At 49.7% G+C, this 26,902-nt stretch overlaps 1 protein-coding gene across 1 annotated transcript in view; it reads left to right on the top strand.

The window, feature by feature from the left end:
* Positions 1-5,340: 5,340 nt before the first annotated feature.
* The window catches only part of CCDC63 (coiled-coil domain containing 63), a 48,578-nt gene continuing 27,016 nt past the window's right edge, over positions 5,341-26,902 (top strand). Inside the window, exons 1-6 of the mRNA XM_060249405.1 lie at positions 5,341-5,443; positions 10,335-10,417; positions 14,203-14,369; positions 17,718-17,907; positions 22,103-22,222; positions 25,475-25,656. Coding sequence (XP_060105388.1) covers positions 10,406-10,417; positions 14,203-14,369; positions 17,718-17,907; positions 22,103-22,222; positions 25,475-25,656 — 671 coding nt within the window. The 5' untranslated portion in view covers positions 5,341-5,443; positions 10,335-10,405. The remainder of the gene's footprint in view (positions 5,444-10,334; positions 10,418-14,202; positions 14,370-17,717; positions 17,908-22,102; positions 22,223-25,474; positions 25,657-26,902) is intronic.

A 26,902-nucleotide genomic window follows, 5' to 3' on the forward strand; every position in this document is an offset into this window, starting at 1 on the left:
CCCAGAAGCTGCCCTTTCAAGGACAACTCCTGCAACACTTAGGGGAACCACTGCCAATGGCACTGGGCAACTTCCAACATTCCTTTTCTGCAGGCCTCAGTTAGCAGTGAAAAGCAAAATGCCATTTCAGTTCAGGTCTTCCTTTCTGGCCAGCTCATTCTGTCTTCTACTGAGTGGAGGCCTGTGGCCAGTGGGTACTAGGGTTGCCAATCCCCAGGTGGGAGCTGGAGATCCCCCGGTTTGGAGGCCCTCCCGCTGCTTCAGGGGCATCAGAAAGCGGGGTGGGGGGAGGGAAATGTCTGCTGGGCACTCATTATTCCCTATGGAGACCGATTCTCATAGGGAATAATGGATAATTGATCCGCGGGTATCTGGGGCTCTGGGGGGGCTGTTATTTGGGGTAGAGGCACCAAATTTTCAGTATAGCATCTAGTGCCTCTCCCCCAAATATCCCCCAAGTTTCAAAAAGATTGGACCAGGGGGTCCAATTCTATGAGCCCCAAAAGAAAGTGCCCCTATCCATTATTTCCAATGGAGGGAAGGTATTTAAAGGGTGTGCGGTCCCTTGAAATGCAATGGCCAGAACTCCCTTTGGAGTTCAATGATGCTTGTCACAACCTTGCTCCTGGCTCCACCCCCAAAGTCTCCTGGCTCCACCCCCAGAGTCTCCTGGCTCCACCCCCAATGTCTCCTGGCTCTACCCCCAGAGTCCCCAGATATTTCTTGAATTGGACCTGGCAACCCTTGAGGGTGCAATGATGTCACACATCTTCCCAGCCCCGTCTCACAATTCTGCACTGTTTGGGAGGAAGAAAAAGGGCCCTTTTTGGTAACAGTAAATGTTTCTGTAGCGGGGAGACAGGGACAAAGAGAGACTCGTCCAAATCAGTTCATTTCCCGGCAGTTTTCATTGACCGTTTCGTTCACAGCTCATCAACAATTGAGAATAGGGTCTATAGAGCTTAGCCACAAAGAACAGTCAAGGGGGAGGAAGAAAACCCAAACCAATGCATGCTGACAAGAGTATTTGGAATTTCAGGGCCAAAGAAATATTAGCAGGAGGCTCTGGGCTTTTGCTACAATAAATTGTTTAGTCTATACAGTGCCACAAAGACTCTTTGTTAGTTTGGCTGGCAAATACGGCTACCCCTTGAGAATTCGCAGTGATTTGGACTTGAATGAGTAATCAAAGGCAGATTGCAAGAAAAAAAAGCAGATACTAAATCCGCCCAGTACTCAAAAATAATCTTGACAAACTGAAGTCAATTGACTGAACTCCATTTTACCCTCATGACAATTTTACCCACCTATTTGGAATTGAGAGTCAGTTTGGTGTAGTGGTTAAGTGCACTGACTCTTAGCTGGGAGAACTGGATTTGATTCCCCACTCCTCCACTTGCAGCTGCTGATGTGACCTTGAGTTAGTCACAAGTTCTTACCGAGCTGTTCCTCTCAAGAGCAGTTTCTGTCAGAGCTCTCTCGGCCCTACCTACCACACAGGGTGCCTGTTGTGGAGAGCAGTGTTCCCTCTAAGCTGAGTTAGCATGAGCTAGCTCACAGATTTTTAGCCTCCAGCTCACACATTTTTGTCTTAGCTCAGAAAGTATGAGCCCAGAGCACACTAATTTATGCAGTAGCTCACAATTTTAATGCCAGTAGCTCACAAAGTAAATTTTTTGTTCACAAGACTCTGCAGCTTAGAGGGAACATTGGTGGGAAGGGAAAAGAGATAAATAAAATGAATTTTAACAGAGATAAATGTAAAGTTCTGCATTTAGGTAGAAAAAATCCAATGCATGGTTATAGGATGGGGGAGACTTGTCTTAGCAGTAGTATGTGCGAAAAGGATCTAGGGGTCTTAGTGGATCATACTGAACATGAGTCAACAGTGTGATGCGGTAGCTAAAAAGGCAAATGCAATTTTGGGCTGTATCAACAGAAGTATAGTGTCCAGATCGCGTGATGTGATGGTATCGCTTAACTCTGCTCTGGTAAGACCTCAAATGGACTATTGTGTTCAGTTTTGGGCACCACATTTTAAGAAGGATACAGACAAGCTGGAAGGGGTCCAGAGGAGGGCGAGGAAGATGGTGAGGGGTCTGGAGACCAAGTCCTATGAGGAAAGGTTGAAGGAGCTGGGGATGTTTATCCTGGAAAGGAGGCGTCTGAGAGGTGATATGATCACCATCTTCAAGTACCTGAAGGGCTGTCCTATAGAGGATGGGATGGAATTGTTTTCTGTGGCCCCGGAAGGTAGGACCAGAACCAATGGGTTGAAATTAAATCAAAAGAGTTTCCGGCTCAACATTAGGAAGAACTTCCTGACCTTTAGAGCGATTCCTCAGTGGAACAGGCTTCCTCCTCGGGAGGTGCTGGGCTCTCCTTTCTTGGAGGTTTTCCAACAAAGGCTAGATGGCCATCTGACAGCAATGAAGATCCTGTGAATTTAGGGGGGAGTGTTTGTGAGTTTCCTGCAGACTCCAGTGGGTTGGACTAGGTGATCCTAGAGGTCCCTTCCAACTTTATGATTCTATGAGATTGTAAGCCACTCTGATGGTGCGTTCACACTACACTAAATAATGTGTTTTATATCTGGATTTTTATTATTCTTACACAGTAAAAATTCAGACATTAAAACATTATTTAGTGTAGTGTGAACACACCATGAGACTTCTTTGGATAGTGAAGGGCGGGGTCAGGGCCTTTTTTTGTAGCAGGAACTCATTTGCATATTAGGGCACACCTCATTATGTAGCCAGTTCTCCAAGAGTTTACAGCGCTGTAAGCTCTAGGGGGATTGCCTATATCAGGGGTTGTCCTCTAATATGCAAAGGCGTTCCTGCTACAAAAAAAGGCCCTAGGCGGGGTATAAATCCAATCTCTTCCTCCTCCTTCCTTCCTTCCCTAGCTTGCAGAACTGAACGCCACATGAACCTGCCTTGTACAGAGTCAGACCTTTGGTCCATCAAAGTCAGCATTGTTTACTGAGACCGGCGATGGCTCTCTAGGGTATCAGTCATAGAGGTCTTTCATAAGAACATAAGAGAAGCCATGTTGGATCAAGCCAGTGGCCCATCCAGTCCAACACTCTGTGTCACAGAAGAACATAAGAGAAGCCATGTTGGATCAGGCCAATGGCCCATCTAGTCCAACACTCTGTGTCACAGAAGAACATAAGAGAAGCCATGTTGGATCAAGCCAGTGGCCCATCCAGTCCAACACTCTGTGTCACATAAGAACATAAGAGCAGCCATGTTGGATCAGGCCAATGGCCCATCCAGTCCAACACTCTGTGTCACAGAAGAACATAAGAGAAGCCGTGTTGGATCAGGCCAATGGCCCATCCAGTCCAACACTCTGTGTCACAGAAGAACATAAGAGAAGCCGTGTTGGATCAGGCCAATGGCCCATCCAGTCCAACACTCTGTGTCACACAGTGGCCAATATATGTGTGTGTGTGTGTGTGTGTATACACACACACACATATATATACTGTGGCTAATAGTCACTGATGGACCTCTGTTCCATATTTTTATCCAATCCCCTCTTAAGGCTGGCTATGCTTGTAACCGCCACCACCTCCTGTGGCAGTGAATTCCACATGTTAATCATCCTTTGGGTGAAGAAGTACTTCCTTTTATCCGTTTTAACCTGGCTGCTCAGCAATTTCATCGAATGCCCACGAGTTCTTGTATTATGAGAAAGGGAGAAAAGGACTTCTTTCTCTACTTTCTCCATCCCATGCATAATCTTGTCAACCTCTAGCATGTCACCCCGCAGTCGACGTTTCTCCAAGCTAAAGAGCCCCAAGCGCTCGAACCTTTCTTCATAGGGAAAGTGTTCCAATCCTTTAATCATTCTAGCTGCCCTTTTCTGCACTTTTTCCAATGCTATATCCTTTTTGAGGTGCGGTGACCAGAATTGTACACAGTATTCCAAATGAGACCACGCCATCAATTTATACAGGGGCTTATCATATCATTTCATATAAATTACTGTTCCTGGGAGCTCCATTATTCCCTACGGAGACCAATTCCCTTAGGGTATAATGGAAAATTGATCCGTGGGTATCTGGGGCTCTGGGGGCAGGACCGGCACTAGGGGTTCTGCTGCTGGAGGCAGACTCCCACGCCGTGCTCCCCCCCCCGTCATTTTGCACACGCGCCAAACGTGCACACGCCACAATGACATCACAAAGTGACATCATCGCGCAGGGTGACCTGTCTCTTCTAGGCATTCTAGCAGTGCCCCTGATCTGATGCTTTCGAGATGGAAGCGGCCGAGCGGCGCCTTCATGGAAAGGTGCTGTTGTGCTGCTTTCATCCCCAAAGCGGCGGGGTGCCACTTAAACGCTGCACTCTCCACGAAGGCACCACTGGACTGCTTTCCTCCTGAAAGCGGCAGGGAGCCACTAAAATGCCACGCTCTCCAAAGAGTGCAGCGTTTTAGCAGCGCCCTGCCGCTTTTGAGTTGAAGGCGACAGGGCAGTGCTAAAACGGCGCACTCTTGGGAGGTTTCCAACTGGGATATGGCCAAGAAGCCTCCGAAGAGTGTAAGGCGCCTACCCCACCTACTCCCACATGCCGCCAGCCCTGTCTGGAGGGGAGGGCTGTTTTTTTGAGGTAGAGGCACCAAAATCTCAGCACAACACCCGATGCCTCTCCTCAAAACACCCTCCAAGTTTCAAAAAAGATTGGACCAAAGGATCCAATTCTATGAGCCCCAAAAGAAGGTGCCCCTATCCTTCATTATTTCCAGTGGAGGGAAGGCATTTAAAAAGGTTTGTGGTCCCTTTAAACGTGACGGCCAGAACTCCCTTTGGAGTTCAGTTTCCTTACACCCTTGCTCCTGGCTCCACCTCCAATGTCTCTTGGCTCCACCCCCAAAGTCTCCTGGCTCCACCTCCATGTCTCTTGGCTCCACCCCAAAGTCTCCTGGCTCCACCCCCAAAGTCCCCCGATATTTCTTGAACTGGACAGGGCAACCCCCCATGAACGGTGTGGGGGCTGCAGTGTTGCCCCAGCTAGCCCCACTCCGGGCCCATGAAGCTGCGTTATGCTCTTCCCATGACCAGTCCCAAATGGATGTGGGAGGACTGGCTCCCCACCGGCACTCTGCACATGCTTCGAGCCCCTCTCCCTACGCGTTTCCTTGCCCTGGGTCAAGTCGGGGAGGGGGGAGGCCAGAGAGAGAGGCGGGGCAGCAGGAGCAGCAGTTCGGCCGGGCTGCCGCTAGGGGCGCCCTCCCGCGCCGCTCCCCGGAACGCCCAGCGGGCCAGCCAATGGGAGGCGGCCTGCTCACAAAGGGCGGCCCCATTGTGCGCGGAATTCCGCGCGCTCCGCGTTCTAGTTCCGCAGCCCGCCCGGAGCTCGCTGCTGGCCGAGGGAGGCGCGCCGCTGCCCCTCTTGCGGAGTTGGGGGACCCAGTTGCGCGGCCGGGAGCGGTGGGTGGGGGGGCCGGAGGGTGGCTGGGGGTGGGGGGGGCAGGCAGGAAAGGCGAGCCCGGGGAGCTGGGCGGGGTTGGGTCAGGCGGGGATGTTGGACTCTTTCCGTCGGCCGAGGGATGCCAGCCCCCAGGTGGGCCCGGGGGATCCCCCGGAAACGCAGCTCCTCTCCGGACAATTCCCTTGCGAGAGAAGGGCTGCTTTGGAGGGGGGGGGGGACTCTCTGGGGCGTTGGTCACCCACTGAGGTCCCTGGCGTCTCCAGCCTCCAGCCCCAAATTGCCAGGAGTTTCCCAACCTGGACCTGACGGCTCTATCTCCGGCCCCCCCCCCCGCGCTGGTGGCAAGGGGGGGATCTGGCAACGCTACTCAATGGCATTGGATCCCAGTGTGGTCTCTGTCTCCCTCAGGCTCCCTCTCCAAATCTGCAGGACTTTCCCAACTGAGATGGTGCAACCCTGCCTCTCCCCCTCTCTCATTTTCTGCCGGTGACCCTAAGCTGGCCAGCCTCTCTCTGCCCCCTCCCCCCTTGGACCCAGAGACCCTACTGTGGTCTCTGTCTTCTCAGGCACCATCTCCACATCTCCAGGAGTTTCCCAACTGGGATATGGCAACTCAACCCTTCTCTCCCCCTGCCAGTGGGAACCCTATGTCTTTCGAAGGACTTCAGCTTCCCCTTGGATATTGTGGGGGTGTGTGGGGTGTGTGGTGAGGAGCAGATACTGGAAGGAGGTCCTCCAATCGGCATCCCCTTCAGCTTATCGGATCTCTCTCCCCCCCCCTCCCCGACTTGCTGCCCCCAAGAACAGAGAAGAAGTCGAAGAGATTGGATTTGGGTCCCGCCCTCCACGCCGAATCTCAGAGTCTCAGAGCGGCTCACAATCTCTTTTATTTTCCTTCCCCACAACAGACACCCTGTGAGGTGGGTGGGGATGAGAGGGCTCCCACAGCAGCTGCCCTTTCAAGGACAACTCCTGCGAGAGCTCTGGCTGACCCAAGGCCATTCCAGCAGCTGCAAGTGGAGGAGTGGGGAATCAAACCCGGTTCTCCCAGATAAGAGTCCGCGCACTTCACCACCACACCAAACTGGCTCTCCAGAGGGATGGGAGCACCAGATAACTCTCTTGCTCAATGAAAACTATACAAGGAGCATAACATTACAGAAAAATAATCAATCTACATTGCAAAAGAAGACAAGGTTTTTTTAAAAAAAATTGTCTTCTCTTGCAATGTAGATTGATCTTTTTTTAAAAAATTGTTTTCTTTTGCAATATAGATTGATCATTTTTCGATCGTTTTGCGCTCTCTGTCTAGTTTCCATTGAGCAAGGGAGTTATCTGGTGGTCCCCCAAAGACAGCGGCATGGACCCGCAGGCCTTTGCAGAGGAGAGAGGGGTCTGGGGTGAGATGGGGGTGGGTCGGGCTGCTACGCTGATGGAGGCATGTGTGGGGAAGAGAGATTTGCCGCTGGGAGGGGCAGTTAGAGCTAGAAGGTGAGATAGCAAGTCCTCTGTTGTTTATGGCCCTCCCCGTTTCCTGGCTGCTTTTTACCCCATCCATCCTCCAAGAAGATTAGGTTGGCCCTTGTTCTTTTCCCCTCCTCCATTTTATCCTCACAGGGCTTTTTTGGTAGGAAAAAGCCCAACAGGAACTCATTTGCATACTAGGCCACACACCTCTGATGTCACCATTGTTTCGCATAGGGCTTTTTTTATGGGAAAAGCCCAACATAAATTCATTTGCATATTAGGCCACACCCTGTGACACCAAGCCAGCCGTAATTGCGTTCCTGTGCGTTCCTGCTCAAAAATAAGCCCTGCTCACAGTGACCCTGTGAGGTGGGCCAGGGGTGAGACAGAGTGACTGGTCCAAGGTTGCCCAGCAAGATTTGTGGCAGAAAAGGGATCTGAACTTGGGTCTCCGAGATCCTAATCCAACGCTCTAACCACTGCGCCACACTGCTCCACCTGGGCCTTGTCACTGGCTCTTTGAGTCTATTCAGAACATTTCAAGTGTAGCTCTGGAACCCAGTGTGAGGGCAGAAGAATGAGAAAAGGGGTACAACATTCCTTTCCCACAGCCAGGGTTGACAAACACGGGGCTGGAAATCTGGTCTCAGAACAGAGCCTCCTCTGGTTTGGCCCCATTATCAGAGGCTTCTCAATAAGGACTAGAAGTGGCAGGCAAGGTGAAAGGCAGTTTGCTCACTCGTTGACCTTTTCTTAAGTCACAGGGCAATCTGAGAACGTTGCCCTGATTCTGATGTGAGATAGTGGTTGCTTCCATATGAAGTCTTTATGTTCTGGTTTGGCATTCCAACAGGAGCTGGGGTTTTTTTAGTATTCACACGACCTCATTCCCTGACTGTCCGCTATCTATGCTGCTCCTCTTTTGCTCCAGTCTTTCCGAGACCTGGTTTCCTACACTCTTCGGGGAAAGATCACAGTCAATACATGCACATGGAAAGGTGTGCCTTGTTGAAGGTCCCACTGAGATTGGTGCCATTTTCCTTGCTCCAGCACCTCTGGTCTCCCTTCAGAGCCAGTTTGGTGTAGCAGTTCAGTGTGCAGACTCTTATCTGGGGAACCGGGTTTGATTCCCCACTCCTCCACTTGCAGCTGCTGGAATGGCCTTGGGTCAGCCATAGCTCTCTTATCTGGGAGAACCGGGTTTGATTCCCCACTCCTCCACTTGCACCTGCTGGAATGGCCTTGGGTCAGCCATAGCTCTCTTATCTGGGAGAACCGGGTTTGATTCCCCACTCCTCCACTTGCACCTACTGGAACGGCCTTGGGTCAGCCATAGCTCTCTTATCTGGGAGAACCAGGTTTGATTCCCCACTACTCCACTTGCACCTGCTGGAATGGCCTTGGGTCAGCCAGAGCTCTCTTATCTGGGGGAACCGGGTTTGATTCCCCACTCCTCCACTTGCAGCTGCTGGAATGGCCTTGGGTCAGCCGTGGCTCTGACAGAGGTGTCCTTGAAAGGGCAGCTGCTGTAAAAACTCTCTCAGCTCCAACCACCTCACAGGGTGTCTGTTGCGGGAGAGGAAGATAAAGGAGATTGTGAGCCACTCTGAAACTCTGATTCAGATAGACGGGCGGAGTATAAATCTTTCTCCTCCTCCTCCTCCTCCTCTTTACCTCCTCCTCCTCTTCTCCTCCTCCTCTTCCCCCTCTCCTTCTCCTCCTCTTACCCCTTCTCCCCCTCCTCCTCTTCTCCTCTTCCCCCTCTTCTCCTTCTCTCCTCCTCCTCCTCTTCCCCTCCTCCCCCCCTCCTCTCCTCCTCCTCCTCCTCCTCCTCCTCTCTGGGCTTAGAAACAAAGCAGTTGACATGCCAGGATTAGGCTATGGCAGTACCTCAGCTAAATTGATTTCAAGCTGCATTGAACAGTCCATTGCTAAATGCGATTGAGAAACCACTTAAAGCTTAAAAACCAGAAGCCCGAGAAAGCTCTTTGGTACGGGTGAGGATGGTGCATGTGGGAGGTCTCAGTTGAACCTGATGCAGGGGAAACTGCTGTGTGGCTGCTGTTGCCACGGTAACGGCCTCCGTGCACTCAGCAGTAACGAGAGCTCAGACCATCACCACCAGGTGGCAGCAGCAGGTGGGTCCACCGAGGCCTACTCCTAGAACATGCAGTGCCTGAGTTGTTCTGTGGCAGATGCTCGGAATTCCACCAGTCGATGTTTAGCGTGGAAGCGATTTTGCTGCCAGACAAATGGAATCACACCATGTTGGCTTGCTGGTGGCCAGGGTTTCTTTCTGTGGTAATTCCACCACGAAAAGCAAGCCAAGCCAACCCCGTTGCGATGTCTTCATGCCTAGACCTACCGAATCTGGTCCAACCCGTTGGGCGCATGCGTTTCCATAGAAATGGTGAGCAAGGCACCAGCATGCGCCCTTTCATTATTTCTATGGAAACTCTAGTTCTGAATGGGTAGAGATTGAACCATCTGTTCCATCCCCTAATTAGAAATCAGAGAAGGGGAATGTGGATCGTGGCAACACCATACTCAGGCTCTCCTCCTGAATACACTGGGGGTGGGGCAACCATCTGGAATGGCTTTTCACAGATCTAGTAGAAGAAGAAGAGATTGGATTTATATCTCGCCCTTCACTACTCAAAGGAGTCTCAGCAGCTTACAAATCTCCTTTCCCTTCCCCTTCCCATAACAAACACCCTATGACGGGGTGGCCAACGGTAGCTCTCCAGATGTTTTTGCCTACAACTCCCATCAGCCCCAGCCAGCATGGCCAATGGCTGGGGCTGAAGAAGATGAAGAAGAAGATATTGGATTTATATCCCGCCCTCCACTCCGAAGAGTCTCAGAGCGGCTCACAATCTCCTTTACCTTCCTCCCCCGCAATAGACACCCTGTGAGGTGGGTGCGGCTGGAGAGGGCTCTCACAGCAGCTGCCCTTTCAAGGACAAACTCTGCCAGAGCTATGGCTGACCCAAGGCCATCCCAGCAGGTGCAAGTGGAGAAGTGCGGAATCAAACCCGGTTCTCTCAGATAAGAGTCCACATACTTAACCACTACACCAAACTGGCTCTGATGGAAGTTGTAGGCAAAAAACATCTGGAGAGCTACCGTTGGCCACCCCTGCCCTATGAGATAGGTGGGGATGAGAGAGCTCTGACAGAAACTGCTTTTGAGAGGAACAGCTCTGTGAGAACTTGTGACTGGCTCAGGGTCACAACAACAGGTGCAGGTGCAGGAGTGGGGAATCAAACCCAGTTCTTCCAGATAAGAGCCTACACACTTAACCTCTACACCAAACTGGAAGTGAGAATTTTTGCGGGATGGGAAGATGGGTAGACTGTAGCTTTGGACGGGGGATTGATAGTTTGTTGATGCAGGCAACCATTGGTTTCTTTTTCCTTTCAGGACCGGGGCTTTGCTTTGAGAAAGATTAACCACATTTGCTCGGCGGAAGTGTCTTTAGACAACTGTGAAGCATGAAGGCGCTGGTAAAAAAGGCTACTGTTATACATATCTTGACAGCTTCTCGATTAGATGAGCGCAATGCGCTCTTGTGTGTGGCAGCACTTGAAAGTGGTTCAGAAACTGATCCCAAAGGCCAGGACCTGGTGATTGATGGGCAGAAGTCAGCTTAGTTATTGCACCTGTCTGTGTGGGATCAGCTGTGTTGGTTGTTTCTGTGCCAGAGGAAAGTGGTCTTGCCTTCAGCTGAAGTCCTATTTGTCTCAGAGCACTTCTGCCTGTATAAACCTTCTAGGAACCTAAGGGCAGCTTCCATGACGCCTTCTCTGAGGTTCCAGGTGTTCCACAAAAGCAGGGTATTTTTGGTGACAGCCCCAGGACTCTGCAGTATTCTTCCAGAAGATGTCAGCTTCTCTTCCTCTTCATGTTCTGAAGACAAACAATGGCAGCCTCCTTCCGCCGGGCTTTGGGGGAGTAAATCCTTCCCCGCCTCCTCGTCTGAATGACCGATCTGTGGCTGCTGCTGTTTTAAAACCAAATTGACATCGGGAGGGGTGCTTCAATTGTTTTATCAAATGCTTTTTAAAATTTAGCAGCCCCGTGGCGCAGAGTGGTAAAGCAGCAGTACTGCAGTACTGTGATCTGAACTCTCTGCTCACGACCTGAGTTCGATACCAGTGAAAGCTGGTTCAGCTAACTGGCCCAAGGTTTATTCAGCCTTCCATCCTTCCAAGGTCGGTCAAATGAATCCCCAGCTTGCTGGAGGGGAAGTGTAGATGACTGGGAAAGGCAATGGCAAACCACCCCGTAAAAAGTCTGCCGTGAAAACGTCGCGAAAGCAACATCACCCCGGAGTCGGAAACGACTGGTGCTTGCACAGGGGACCTTTCCTTTCCCTTGGCTGCCCTTAAATAACCAGGAGCCCTTGCATGGACTTTTCATGGAGCTGTTGAAGTAGGAGCCCCGTGGTGCAGAGTGGTAAAGCTGCAGTACTGCAGTCCAAGCTGTCTGCTCATGACCTGAGTTCGATCCTGGCAGAAGCTTGTTTTCAGGTAGCGGCTCAAGGTGGACTCATCCTTCCATCTTTTGCCAGAGTCGGAAACGATTGGTGCTTGCACAGGGGACCTTTCCTTTCAAAATTTACTTTGTACACCACTTTGCAAGCAACGGTTGCAACGGGATGTACATTCTTTGCAAATAAATAAACAGGTGATTTTTTTTAAATAAAAGAAGCCATATGCAAAGGTTAATAGCTCGCAGGTTCAGTCAAAGCTGTGCAAATTTAGCATTCCGATGACCTCAGCTTTCAGCATAGAAATAATTACGGAAGTTTCAGATTTTAAAAGTTTTATTAGTTTCAAGAAATTGGGAATAAAGAATAAGGGGGGATAGAAAATAAAAGTGCATATTAATCTTTTCCTGCATAGAAAATACTTACAAATATTGAAACTAAGGAAGTTTCTAGTCGCTGAGCTTGCAGAGAGGAGCTTTACTGTATGTCGTCAATGTCTAGTGAATATAGCGCCCCAGGCAGCCTTGCTGCCCCCTCCCCCCGCTTCTTCCCTCGTCCCTTTGTCACAGTTTTAATGCCCAGGAATGGCGGTGAAGCGCCATGCTCCCGGGCTCTCTAAAGGCCGACCTCCCCACCCCCGCCGATCAGCTGATCAGCGGATAAAACCACGCTGGGGCCTGGGGGCTCCTATGCCGCCCCCCAGGTGCGCTCAAGATCATCGCCGGGGCAACGCATCCGTAGCACCTGGTGACACCCTCCCTGGCACTAACCAAGTGGTTTTTTTCCAAAGTGGGAGTGGCCAGGTGGGGCTCCTGCTCAGCAAGGCTTCTGATTGGCTGTTGCAGATCTGCACGGTCATGCAAATTAACATCCTGTTTCACTGACAGCCACCACAATAGTATCGGTTTTAGTCTCTTTCTTGGTGTTCTTTCCCAGGGTATTTTTTTTTTTAAATTATGCCTGTTCTCCCCTGCACATGGACTTCCTTCGTGTGTAGCCCCGCCTCTCCTGGCTGCCATTTTGTGGTTGGCTTCTCCACCCATGACGATCACGTGGGGATTGCACCCCCTACCTTGTGCCTGAATTCCAGATGTGTCCACAGGCTCCAAAAGGGTGGGGACGCCTGGTCTAAACCGTCAGATCTGTTTTTCCATCTTCCCTGTAAACCAGCACTCGGAAAAGGTTCCAAAGTCTGGAATCCTGGTTTTCAGGAAGGAGCCTGCCTTGTGACTCTCTGGAGAGAATGGAAAAGATGAAACCAGGGCCACTGATTCCACACTTGCTCAAAGCGTGGGTTGCTCTTGTCTCTCAACCGTGCCACTCTCCGACCCTCCGGGACAAGAGAGGCAAACAGCGGTCATGTTTTTTAGCTGCAGCTGGAAAAGAAGAGTGTGCAGCCTGGAAAGACCCCCACTGTGTGACAACAGAGTGTTGGACTGGATGGGCCATTGGCCTGATCCAACATGGCTTCTCTTATGTGACTCAGAATGTTGGACTGGATGGGCCATTGGCCTGATCCAACATGGCTTCTCTTATGTTCTTATGTGACACAGAGTGTTGGACTGGATGGGCCATTGGCCTGATCCAACATGGCTTCTCTTATGTTCTTATGTAACACAGAGAGTTGGACTGGATGGGCCATTGGCCTGATCCAACATGGCTTCTCTTATGTTCTTATGTGACACAGAAGTTGGACTGGATGGGCCATTGGCCTGATCCAACATGGCTTCTCTTATGTGACAACAGAGTGTTGAACTGGATGGGCCATTGGTCTGATCCAACGTGGCTTCTCTTATGTTCTTATGTGACACAGAGTGTTGGACTGGATGGGCCACTGGCCTGATCCAACATGGCTTCTCTTATGTTCTTCTGGGACACAGAGTGTTGGACTGGATGGGCCACTGGCCTGATCCAACATGGCTTCTCTTATGTTCTTATGTGACACAGAGTGTTTGACTGGATGGGCCATTGGCCTGATCCAACATGGCTTCTTTTATGTTCTTATGCGACACAGAGTGTTGGGCTGGATGGGCCATTGGCTTGATCCAACATGGCTTCTGTTATGTTCTTATGTGACACAGAGAGTTGGACTGGATGGGCCACTGGCCTGATCCAACATGGCTTCTCTTATGTTCTTATGTGAAACAGAGTGTTTGACTGGATGGCCCATTGGCCTGCCTCAATATGGCTTCTCTGATGTTCTTATGTGACACAGAGTGTTGGGCTGGATGGGCCATTCACCTGATCCAACAGGGCTTCTCTTATGTTCTTATGTGACACAGAGTGTTGGACTGGATGGGCCACTGGCCTGATCCAACATGGCTTCTCTTATGTTCTTATGTGACACAGAGTGTTTGACTGGATGGCCCATTGGCCTGATCCAACATGGCTTCTCTTATGTTCTTATGTGACACAGTGTTGGACTGGATGGGGCACTGGCCTGATCCAGCTTGGCTTCTCTTATGTTCTTATGTGACACAGAGTGTTGGACTGGATGGGCCATTGGCCTGATCCAACATGGCTTCTCTTATGTTCTTATGTGACACAGAGTGTTGGTCTGGATGGGCCATTGGCCTTACTCAACATTGCTTCTCTTATGTTCTTATGTGACACAGAGTGTTGGAGTGGATGGGCCATTGGCCTGATGCAACATGGCTTCTCTTATGGTCTTACTATATTATTCGCCCACCCCCTGCTATGTCCTTGTGGGTTGTGTTGACAGAAAGTAATCAGAAATCCCACAGAACAGCTTTAAGATCTTGAAGTCACACGACTCGCCCTCCTATCCCTGCCCTATAGCGCCATCGCGGATCTGGCTCCGGGAATGAGAATTCCGAGTATACCGAGAAGGAGAAAGAGGTGATGGCCGAGATTGAGTTGAGGAAGCTGCAGCAACAGTTTCGCATCATGGTGGAAGGCCGGAAGTCTTTTGGGGTCAAGACTCAACAGCATCTCTTCCAGCAGCAGTAAGTGAGGCAGGACTCTGAGGGGAGGGGGCTGCCCTGTGTAAGGTCAGCCGCACACAAATTGCCTTGCTGAATCGGGCCGTAAGTCCTTCTTGCCCAACATTTCACCTGTGGCCAGCCGGACGCCTCTTTGGGGGGGGGGAATGAAAAATCTATTGCGTGTTCCTGTTTTTCCTCTCTACATGGACGTTCTGTTCTGCTTTCATGTTGCATTCCAGTGGTTTCCCTGTTGCCCTCCCGGTCTTTTAAAAGATTTGATTGGTGGCTGTTTTTTGTTTTTTTTAAATGCCACACACCCCTTAACTGAGCTTTCTTCCATGCATTTGTCGAATCCTTCTCTTGAAATCTAGACTCGCCACACACCTCATGACAGCAGATGTGATGGGTGTGTGAAGAAGAGCTTCCCACAAGTCAGCCTCGTAAATCAGATTCTAGGCCCTGACGATTGTTACTGGCCTGCCAGTCCAGACACACATCTCTTTTGGTTCTTTTTTGGCAGGGCTACGGGGCAAGGGAGACAGAATTCCTGGGGTCCTGATCACCTTGGGAGCCTGTAGAACCGCAAGTCATAGAATCCTAGATTTGGAAGGGACCACCAGGGTTATCTAGTCCAACCCCCTGCACAAGGCAGGAAACTCACAAACACCTCCCCCTAAATTGAGAAGAGTTCGGAGGAGGGTGGAAGACAGGAGGGCCTGGCGTGACTTTGTCCATGGGGTCGCAAAGAGTCGGACTCGACTGTGCGACTGAAAAACAACAAATTCACAGGAACTTCATTGCTGTCAGATGGCCTTCTAGCCTCTGTTTTCATGTGATCTGTTTTCCTTTGATGTGTGGTGTGAAAGGGGTGGAGAACTGGAGGAAGATCTTGGTGTTCTGTGCTTTAGCATCCCAGAAAAGGACTTTAGGTTGCCAGCCTCCAGGTGGGGCCTGGAGATCTCCTGCTTTTACCACTCATCTCCAGCCGGCAGAGATCAGCTTCCCTGGAGAAAATGGCTGCTTGGAAGCGTGGGATATATGGCGTTGTCCCGTACTGTGGCCCCTCCTTTCCCCAAACCCCACCCTCTCCCAGATCCACCCCCAAAGTCTCCAGGTATTTTCCAACACAGACCTGGAAGCCCTAGAAAAGGTACAAAAAATTATTTTAGATGTTGGAAGGTGGAAAAGACTCGCTTGCCTTCCAGGCTACCAACATTTCCCTGTTTGGTAGCCTGCTGGTGGTTCTTACTCACCACAGGTGACCAGGCAAGTCGTTCTTTGGAAGCCTGAACCGTGTAGATTTTGGGGTATGTAGCCTTTGGAATTGTTTTATTACATCTATCATTATAATCATCGGGTCGTTTTGTAGACAAATAGGTGGTGGAGCTCATTAGCATAACTTATTAGCATATGCTGCCCCCCCTCCCCCCAGCCAAAAGCAACCCAATGCATGAAAGGAGAGCCCCGGATGAGCGAGGCCTGCTTGGGCTAGCTAGAGATCCAGCCAACCCAAGCAGGCCTCGCTTACCCGGGGCTATCCTTGGCTGCTTCATCTTATTTTGTATATTATACCGTACTCACATCTTATATATTCTTTATGTACAAATATGTTACTTCTTAGTTATCTCAGTTTCCACACCTATACTGCACCCAGCCAATCATACAGTGGTTGCCAAGTCTTCTTATTGTTGTGTATATTTCCTTCTCGTCATTTTGCAGAAAGCAAGTCCATTTCAGCCGTTTCTAAAAGTTTCTGAACAAAATCCTCTTGCTTAGCTATTTCTCGTGTTTTCCACTGTTTTGCGTATATTATTCTTGCCACGGTTACTGCATGAATCAAGAATTTGGTTATCGGTTTGGGAAGCGAATCTTGGCAAATATTCAACAAGTACATCTCAGGTTTATGCTGCAAATTAGTCTTTAAAATTTTCTGCAGACAACTGTGAATTTGTTTCCAATAACATTTCGCTGAGTCACAGAACCACCACATATGATAAAATTATCCTTTCGATTTTTGGCGCTTCCAACACTTATTCGAGACTCCTGTGAGCTCCTGGGAATTCAAGGCCTGATAATAATACTTTGCAATCACGTAATGCTTTTGGTGTTCCAAGCTCTTGACACACGTTCTCAGCGTAATATTTGCACGTGAGTGACCCTGAAGGTATGCTACTGAAGGTAGGCTACTACTGAAGGGGAGAGACAGTGGCTCAGTAGTAGAGAGCCATGAATGGGGCTGTGGCTCAGTGGTAGAGCATCTGCCTGGTAAGCAGAAGGTCCCAGGTTCAATCCCCGGCATCTCCAACTAAAAAGGGTCCAGGCAAGTAGGTGTGAAGAATCTCAGCTTGAGACCAAGGAGAGCCATGAATGGGGCTGTGGCTCAGTGGTAGAGCATCTGCTTGGTAAGCAGAAGGTCCCAGGTTCAATCCCCGGCATCTCCAACTAAAAAGGGTCCAGGCAAGTAGACGTGAAGAATCTCAGCTTGAGACCCTGGAGAGCCATGAATGGGGCTGCGGCTCAGTGGTAGAGCATCTGCTTGGTAAGCAGAAGGTCCCAGGTTCAATCTCCAGCATCTCCCAACTAAAAAGGGTCCAGGCAAGTAGGCGTGAAGAACCTCAGCTTGAGACCCTGGAGAGCCATGAATGGGGCTGCGGCTCAGTGGCAGAGCATCTGCTTGGTAAGCAGAAGGTCCCAGGTTCAATCCCTGGCATCTCCAACTAAAAAGGGTCCAGGCAAGTAAGCATGAAGAATCTCAGCTTGAGACCCTGGAGAGCCATGAATGGGGCTGTGGCTCAGTGGTAGAGCATCTGCTTGGTTAGTAGAAGGTCCCAGGTTCAATCCACGGCATCTCCAACTAAAAAGGATACAGGCAAGTAGGCGTGAAGAATCTCAGCTTGAGACCCTGGAGAGCCATGAATGGGGCTGTGGCTCAGTGGCAGAGCATCTGCTTGGTAAGCAGAAGGTCCCAGGTTCAATCCCTGGCATCTCCAACAAAAAAGGGTCCAGGCAAGTAGGCATGAAGAATCTCAGCTTGAGACCCTGGAGAGCCATGAATGGGGCTGTGGCTCAGTGGTAGAGCATCTGCTTGGTAAGCAGAAGGTCCCAGGTTCAATCCACGGCATCTCCAACTAAAAAGGGTCCAGGCAAGTAGGCGTGAAAAACCTCAGCTCGAGACCCTGGGGAGCCGCTGCCAGTCTGAGTAGACAAGACTGACTTTGATGGACTGAGGGTCTCAGTAGAAGGCAATTTCATGTGTTCATGTGTAGGCTGGTGTTGTTCTCATCCCCTTACACGCAAATTGAAATTTAAAAACAGCTTTGCAAGCGTGCGGCTGTGGCCTGAAGTCTCTTTCTCGCCTCTCTTCCTCAGGAAACAAATCCATGGCCTGAAACAAGAAAACGAGGAGATCAATTTGCTCCTGAGTCTCTGCAAGTCCCCCCGGAACATTTTCATGGACGACCACAACTGCATGGAGCTGAAGTTTCTCCTGCAGACCAAAGACGAGTACGATGCTCTCATCCAAGCCACCAAAACCCTGATCGCGGAACTGGATGACAAGGTAGAGGGTGCGAGACTTTGCTGGAGAGGTGCGAAGGGTGGCAGCCACGCTTCAAAAATAGTCATTCCAGCCAGCCTCCTCTCTCCCTCCCCACTCCATGAGTTCATCGCAGTTTTCTGGGCTTTCTAGTTTGCTTCTCCTCAGGATGGGAGTCTCTTTAGGCTTATATAGTCTCTTTAGGATGGAAGTCTCTTCAGACATTATATAGAGTACTAGGTGATCACCGTCTGAAAAGAAGAATTCGCCTACATTGTATATTGTAGCGATACAGCACCATGAAATGATCTTTTAAGAAAATTTAAAAACTGTAATCATATTTTATTGGTTTTTAACTTGTGAAAATGAATGTTATTAGCCGCCCTGAGTCCGCTTGCGGAGAGGGCGGGATAGAAATTTAATGTAATAAATAATAAATAAATAGGCTCTGTGTCATTCACAGGGACTGGGCTTTTTTATTTATTTAGTTAGCGGATTTATATCCCGCCCTTTCCCATATGGGCTCAGGGAGGATTACAGGCGTAAAAACAGTTAAAATACAACAATAAATTAATAGTGTACAATTCAACAATATAAAACAATTCAACAATATTAGACAAATAAACATTTTTGTAGGAACTTATTTGCATAGTAGGCCACACACCCTGATGTCACCATTGTTTCATGCAGGGCTTTTATGTAGAAAAGGCCCAGTAGGAACTCATTTGCATTTTAGGCCACACCCCATGATACCAAGCCAGCCGGAACTGGGTCCCTGTGCGTTCCTGCTCAAAAAGAGCCCGACAGGGCAATATCTAAAGAAGGCGGGGGATTTGCAGCAATTTTTGACCTTTCCCGTTAGACCGGGGTGCAGAAAGTTTTAAGTGGGTCATTTTCCAGAAGCAGGATAATTAATTCAGCCACAGTTGCCTCCTTACTAGCTGGTTAACCAGGCTGGGATGGACAGCAGTTGCTTAGTCGGTTTATACAAAAGATATGGGTGCCAACCTGCAGCATTCTGCTGTCTTTCCTGTTGTTCTCCTGTCTTTTAAAAGATCTTGTTTGTGGCTTTTTAAAAACTGGAAATAGAGTTGCAGAATCGGTCTGGAACCGGAAGGTTTCTCAAGGCTTCTGTCCCTTTAAATTTTGTTCTTTGGTTTTGCAACAGTTACCACTCCCCCGCTTCATTGGCTCCTTCCTGTTCACTGTCATTAGCTGCAATGTTCTTCAGTGGGTTCTAAAGGACCATTTCTTCTCTGGGTGGGGCTCGAATTACTCCACCCTTCCTTTAAGCCAAAGCAATTGCTCATTCATCTTTGTTGCTTGAATCATAATTGAACAATTATAATAATAATAAAAAAGAAAGAAAGAACTAAAAGTCAGTTTGACTGCAAAAAGGAAAGAAATAGTAATCTCTGGCTTGAAAGATAGACGGGTGCCTGCCTTATAGGGTTGCCAATCCCCAGCTGGGGGCAGGGGATCCCCCGGTTTGGAGACCCTCTCCCTGCTTCAGGGTCATCAGAAAGTGGGGGGAGGGGAGGGAAATGTCTGCTGGGAACTCTATTTTTCCTTATGGAGATTTATTCCCATAGAAAATCATGGAGAATTGATCCGTGGGTATCTGGGGCTCTGGGGCGGCTGTTTTTTTGGTTAGATGCACCAAATTTTCAGTATAGTATCTAGTGCCTCTCCCCAAAATACCCCCCAAGTTTCAAAAAGATTGGACCAGAGGGTCCAATTTTATGAGCCCCAAAAGAAGGTGCCCCTATCCTTCATTATTTCCTATGGAAGGAAGGAATTGAAAAGGTGTGCCATCCCTTTAAATGTGATGGCCAGAACTCCCTTTGGAGTTCAATTATGCTTGTCACAGCCTTGATCTTGGCTCCACCCCTAATGTCTCCTGGCTCCACCCCCCAAAGTCTCCTGGCTCCACCCTCAAAGTCCCCAGATATTTCTTGAATTGGACTTGGCAACCCTACTGCCTTATGTTCTTTTCAGGTGCAGAATTGACTATTTCTACACCTGAAAAGTCACCAGTGGGGCACAATCAGAACTGCTACAGCCGCTGGGCTGGGCCTGATCTGGGTGTGTGTGGGGGGTCTCCCAGCAAATTTTTTTTTAAGAACTCCAAATTATTTTAAAATGGCGTCAGCAGCCAGTGGCCTCTGTTCCTCTGAGGGATTAAAATGTAGAATTCACTGCTAAAGGAATAAGCGGATTTAAAAGGGGATTGGATAGATTCCTGGAGGATAGGTCTATCCAACAGCTACTAGCCTCGGTGACTGAGGGGAACCTCCACATTTAGAGGCACTAATCCTCTGGATCCCAGAGGCAGGAGGCGGAGGCCACACCAGGGGAAGGCCTCAGCCTCTGTGCCCTGTTGTGGAGCCTCAGAGGAACTGGTTGGCCACTGTGCAAGACAGGAGGCTGGACTAGATGCACCCTCACTGGTCTGATCCAGCAGGGCCCTTCTGAGGTTCTTCACAGGGGAAGGCTTCAGCCTCTCTGCCCTGTTGTTGGCCTTCCAGAGGAACTGGTTGGCCCCTGTGTAAGGCAGGCTGGACTAGATGGACCCTCACTAGTCTGACCCAGCAGGGCTCTTCTGAGGTTCTTCTCAGGGGAAGGCCTCAGCCTCTGTGCCCTGTTGTGGAGCCTCAGAGGAACTGGTTGGCCACTGTGCAAGACAGGAGGCTGGACTAGATGCACCCTCACTGGTCTGATCCAGCAGGGCCCTTCTGAGGTTCTTCACAGGGGAAGGCTTCAGCCTCTCTGCCCTGTTGTTGGCCTTCCAGAGGAACTGGTTGGCCCCTGTGTAAGGCAGGCTGGACTAGATGGACCCTCACTAGTCTGACCCAGCAGGGCTCTTCTGAGGTTCTTCTCAGGGGAAGGCCTCAGCCTCTCTGCCCTGTTGTGGAGCCTCAGAGGAACTGGTTGGCCACTGTGCAAGACAGGAGGCTGGACTAGATGCACCCTCACTGGTCTGATCCAGCAGGGCCCTTCTGAGGTTCTTCACAGGGGAAGGCTTCAGCCTCTCTGCCCTGTTGTTGGCCTTCCAGAGGAACTGGTTGGCCCCTGTGTAAGGCAGGCTGGACTAGATGGACCCTCACTAGTCTGACCCAGCAGGGCTCTTCTGAGGTTCTTCTCAGGGGAAGGCCTCAGCCTCTGTGCCCTGTTGTGGAGCCTCAGAGGAACTGGTTGGCCACTGTGCAAGACAGGAGGCTGGACTAGATGCACCCTCACTGGTCTGATCCAGCAGGGCCCTTCTGAGGTTCTTCACAGGGGAAGGCTTCAGCCTCTCTGCCCTGTTGTTGGCCTTCCAGAGGAACTGGTTGGCCCCTGTGTAAGATAGGCTGGACTAGATGGACCCTCACTAGTCTGACCCAGCAGGGCTCTTCTGAGGTTCTTCTCAGGGGAAGGCCTCAGCCTCTCTGCCCTGTTGTTGGCCTTCCAGAGGAACTGGTTGGCCCCTGTGTGAGACGGGAGGCTGGACTAGATGGACCCTCACTAGTCTGACCCAGCAGGGCTCTTCTGAGGTTCTTATGAAGGCCATGGCCTTTATGCCTTGTAGTTGGTCCTCCAGAGGAACTTGATTGGCCACTGTGTGAGACGGGATGCTGGACTAGATGGTCCCTCATTGGTCTGACACAGCAGGGCTCTTCTGAGGGGAAGGCCGCAGACTCTCTGCCCTGTTGTTGGCCCTCCCCCATAGAGGAACTGGTTGGCCACTGTGTGAGACAGGGTGTGGACTAAATGGACCATTATTGGTCTGATCCAGCAGGGCTCTTCTGATGTTCTTATGAAGGCCTTGGCCTCTCTGCCCTGTTGTTGGCCCTCCAGGGGAACTGGCTGGCCACTGTGTGAGACCCGAGGCTGGACTAGATGGATCCTCACTAGTCTGATCCAGCAGGGCTCCTTTTGATGTTCTTAGCATCAGGAGAAGGCCTTGGCATCTGTGCCCTGTTGTTGGCCCTCCAGAGGAATTGGTTGGCCACTGGGTGAGACAGGAGGCTGGACTAGATGGACCATCCCTGGTCAGATTCAGCAGGGCTCTTCTCATGTATTTTGGCCCTCAGGGTCATCACCTCAAAGTTCTTTGCTGCCACTCTTGGTCTTGGGAACGGTTCCTTCATCTCCTCCTCCTTTCCTTAGAAAAACAGATCAACCTCCCACTCTGAAAATGGGGGCATTGGTACGTTCCTTTCTTCTTTCTTTTCAAAAGATAAGCGAGATGGAAAAAAAGCTCCAGAAGCAGAAGGTGATCATCCTCAAGCTAAGGCATGAGTTTGACGGGAGATGGTTGCAGAGGCAGATCTACTTGCTGGAGAACCGTCTCAACCACGTGAGTCTCTCCGTCTCTCTGCCTCCCAAGCTCGGGCTGAGCTTGGCACCTTTCTCCTCTCCCGGGAGCAGCTGTCTGTCCCCTTCCAGAGGTGGCGAGGGAAAACAGCGACTTGTTAAAAACTCAGTGAAAACTGCTGAAATGTTATCGTCCCAAACACAAGCCCCCCCACCCTGTCTAGCCACCCCAGATAAAAAGGTCACGCCAAGTCAGAGTGACGTCTTTAAGACCAACAGAGTTTTATTCGAGAGCTGAGCTTTTGTGTGCAAACACACTTCCTCAGATTCATAGAAATGGAAGTGAACAGTTCATTTATCACAGGGGTGGGGCCGGACTGCAACTCAGGAGTCGCACGTGTCTCTTTCGCACATATCGTGTAGCTCTCCAAGCCCCCATCACCCTGTTACAAAAATATCAAAAATATTGTGCAAAAACACACACTCTTGACTAGTATATACAAAATTAAGTAAATTATATTATATCATATAACGAACAGCCTACAAAAGTAGGCATACATTCATACAATAGAAATTAAAGACAAACAAGAGTCTCCAAAAAACAGTATAACAGGAAGGACCCCACACAGTCTCTGAGTTTTCCATTTCGGTATCTTAATTAGCGGCTTGATACCAAAATGGGCGTTTGAGAGAGAACTTGGCTGGAACTTTCAGTTGGCTTACGAGGAAGCTGCAGGAGCAGCGGAATGCAATCAAAGCCGGAGTTTGCGTGAAGGCAAGAATTTCTCCTTCAGAAGTCAACAAGCAACAGAGGGACTCCTGTGGAACTTTATTATTAAGTCTTAGTACTCTAAGATTTCAGGTTTTCACGGCTGGTAACATCATTAGGGTTTGTAGAATCTTTCGGGCTCAAGTGCCGTGTTCTACTGGAGAAAGTTTTCCTTCCAGACATTTCGTTCTCAGCTGCGGAGAACATCCTCAGTGGCGTTGCAGCCAGAGCAGGCGTTCAATGCACAGCAGCCAAGAAGGTCAGAGCGCCTGCTCCGGCTGCAACACCACTGAGGATGTTCTCCGCAGCTGAGAACAAAACGTCTGGAAGGAAAACTTTCTCCAGTAGAACACGGCACTTGAGCCCGAAAGATTCTACAAACCCTAATCTTAGTACTCTGTTTGGAAAACTAAGAGACTGTGTGGGGTCCTCCCTGTTATACTGTTTTTGGAGACTCTTGTTTGTCTTTAATTTCTATTGTATGAATGTATGCCTACTTTTGTAGGCTGTTCATTATATGATATAGTATAATTTACTTAATATTGTATATACTAGTCAAGGGTGTGTGTTTTTACACAATATTTTTGATATTTTTGCATTCTATCTATTGTGCTGCCACTGTTCTTTCCCATCACCCCGTTGGCTGGCTTGGAGAAAGCATTTGTCTCTTTAAATTCACTTCTCCAAGCCAAGCCAACTGGCAGCTGGGAGAATGTATTTAAAGTTGCTTTCTTTCCCTGCTGGGCCCCCTCCCCTCCCCAAACCCCACACTTCCTAGGCTCAAACCCCAAATCTCCAGGCAGTAACACTCTGTCCACCCGTAGAGCCCCTGTTGGGCAGGAAGAACGTTCTGGGTAGGACTCTGGGATCTCCCGTTAGGGAATCTCGGAGGCTAAATGCACCTTGGGTTTGCCTGACCTCTTGAGCCCCATGGCGCAGAGTGTTAAAGCTGCAGTACTGCAGTCCTAAGCTCTGCTCACGATCTGAGTTCAATCCCTGGCAGAAGCTGGGTTTTCAGGTAGCCGGCTCCAGGTTGACTCAGCCTTCCATCCTTCCGAGGTCGGTCAAATGAGTCCCCAGCTTGCTGGGGGGAAAGTGTAGATGACTGGGGAAGGCAATGGCAAACCACCCCATCAGAAAGTCTGCCATGAAAATGTGAAAGCAACGTCACCCCGGAGTCGGAAACGATTGGTGCTTGCACAGGGGACCTTTCCTTTCCTTTTTCCTTCCCTCAGTTCCCTGCTCAGTTCCCAGACAATGTGGGCCAATCAGATTGAGAACACAGCATGTGTGTGTGTGTGTGTGTGGGGGGGACTTAGTCATCCCCTCCCCATTCTGACCTTAAACAGCAGTGGGGCGGGTGAGTGCTGTTAGTTCCAGGGCTTTATTTTTGTAGCAGGGACTCCTTTGCATATTAGGCCACACACACCCCTGATGTAGCCAGTCCACCTGGAGCTTACAGTAGACCCTGTTCGAAGAGCCCCGTAAGCTCTTGGAGGACTGGCTACATCACGGGGGTGTGGCCTACTAGGCAAAGGAGTCCCTGCTACAAAAATAAAGCCCTGGTTAGTTCTGCTGGGGAAACTTATCTTCAGCCCTTACCTTCCCCAAATAAATAGTGCCTCCCCCTTGGGGGAATTTTTCAGGAAGACGGTGCAGAGGAAAGCCTTGAGCGACATCTGCCGACATGCCGCGATCCTGCTCCAGACTTTTGCCCCCTTATGTACCTGGGAACTGAATTCTGAGCATGGAACCTGCAGCACGCGGGACCCTGAGGGATAAGGTGTGACCCGGACAGCTCAGGCTAGCCAGGACTCATCAGATCTCAGCAGCTAAGCAGGGTCTGCCCTGGTTAGTGCTGGGAGGGGAGACCCCCCAGGGAAGTCCAGGGTTGCTACGCAGAGGCAGGCAATGGAAAACCTCCTCTGTTAGTCTCTTGCCCTGAGCTGGATGGCCCAGACTAGGCCAGTCTTATCAGATCTCAGCAGCTAAGCAGGGTCAACCCTGGTTAGGACTGGGATGGGAGACCACCACGGAAGTCCCAAGGTTGCTATGCAGAGGAAGACAGTGGCAAGCTACCTCTGAATGTTTCCTTTCTTAAAAACCCTGTGGGGTCACCATAAGTTGTCTGTGATTTGATGGTCCTATCCATCACCACCAAGGTGAAGAAAATGTTATCATGTAATTGGGCTCTGCCAGGCAGAAGGATCTCTCTCTCTGTCTCTCTCTCTCTCTCTGTGTGCCTGTCTCTCTCTCTCTGTGCCTCTGTCTCTCTCTCTCTCTCTCTCTCTCTGTCTCTCTCTGTGTGCCTCTGTCTCTCTCTCTGTCTCTCTCTGTGTGCCTATCTCTCTCTCTCTCTGTGCCTCTGTCTCTCTCTCTGTCTCTTTCTCTCTGTGTGTGTCTCTTTCTCTGCCTGAGATCCCAAAGAACCACCAATGGACTTTGAGGGACCGCTGGTGTTCATGTTTCTTATTGTGAATTCCTGGACGCGATGCTGACTTAGTATTTGGTCCTCGGTCCCTCCAGGTCACGGTTTATTTCGACACCATCCTGACCACCAACGGCAAGCTCCGAGAAGAGATCTCCAACCTGCTGTGCCAGAAATCTATTTTCGATACCATCTACTCCCGGCTCCACAAGCAACTGGAGCAGCAGAAGAAGACGATGGATGTGTCCATTGAACAGTCCACTGTCGCCTATGAGCAAAGGTACTGCGGGAGAGAGGAAGAGCTGTGTGGCTGGCTTTGATTCCCCACTCCTCCACAGGCACCTGCTGATGTGATCTTGAGTCAGTCACAAGTTCTTACAGAGCTGTTCCTCTCAAGAGCAGTTTATGTCAGAGCTCTCTCAGCTCCAGTGACCTCATGAGGGTGTCTGTTATGGGGAGGGGAAAGAGATTGTAAGCTGCTCTAAGGCTCCTTCAGGCAGTGAAGGGTGGGGTATAAATCCCATTTCTTCTTCTTCTTCTTCCTCCTCCTTATTCTGGACAGAAGGGGGCTGTCCCAGTTTGGAATGAATGGAAGGTTACATTTCCTACTCACCTCCTCTGTAAAAAACAGCAGCCTCCTCCTTTCTATTTATTTTATTTTTATTTGACTTTTAGCCCGCTCTTCCCCCAGAACAGGATCAGAGCAGGTTACATCATAAAAGACAACCGTTAAAAACCAGTTAAAATATATATAAAATCTAAAATTACAGAGCAGAGACTAAAATGGCAAACTCTGCCTCACAAGCATGGCCTGTAGTCCGGGTCCGGCAGGTCCTTGCATAAGTTGGCAGAGCAAGTAACACAGCAATGGGGCACAACCTGATTAAAGAGTAGAAAAAGGTTTATTTTGGAATCAACATACTTGATAGGACAGAGGAGAGACAAAGAGAGGTTCCTCACTTCATCTCTAGAACAAAGCAGGAGTCAAGTAGCAGCTTTCAGACCAACAAAGTTTTATTCAGAATGGAAGCTTTCGTGTGCTAGAAGCACATTTTATCAGACCATAGTATGGAACGGCAAGCGGTCCTAAATATAAAGTGGGCAGTGAGTTAGTATGCAGAGTCATGAAATGTTTTTTTAGCAGACTAAAAGAGTCACAAGTTGGGGTCTGGTGTTTGTTAGTTTATGTCAACTGGGCTGAAACAACAACGAAGGGTAATTAAGTTGGAATAGCAGATTGATGCCCATGTGCTAAACCCATTAAGTAGCCTGGGTGTGAAGTGCAAGAAATGAGAGTCTGTTGTAACGTGAGCTCTGGGTTCTTTCTCAGAGGTTTGATTTAAGCATGTAACACACACATAAACCTAATTCTAGTTTGCCGTTAGAAAAAAAAAATACATTAAAATATAGTGGAAGATGGGTTAGTATATGTAATGAGTTAAACAGCCAACATCCCTATTTGAGTACGTCAATACAAAAAACATTGTTCTGATACACTATTCTAAAAGCGAAATACACTTGAATCT

Source organism: Heteronotia binoei, chromosome 11 (genome assembly GCF_032191835.1).
Source record: "Heteronotia binoei isolate CCM8104 ecotype False Entrance Well chromosome 11, APGP_CSIRO_Hbin_v1, whole genome shotgun sequence".
Lineage (NCBI taxonomy): Eukaryota > Metazoa > Chordata > Lepidosauria > Squamata > Gekkonidae > Heteronotia > Heteronotia binoei.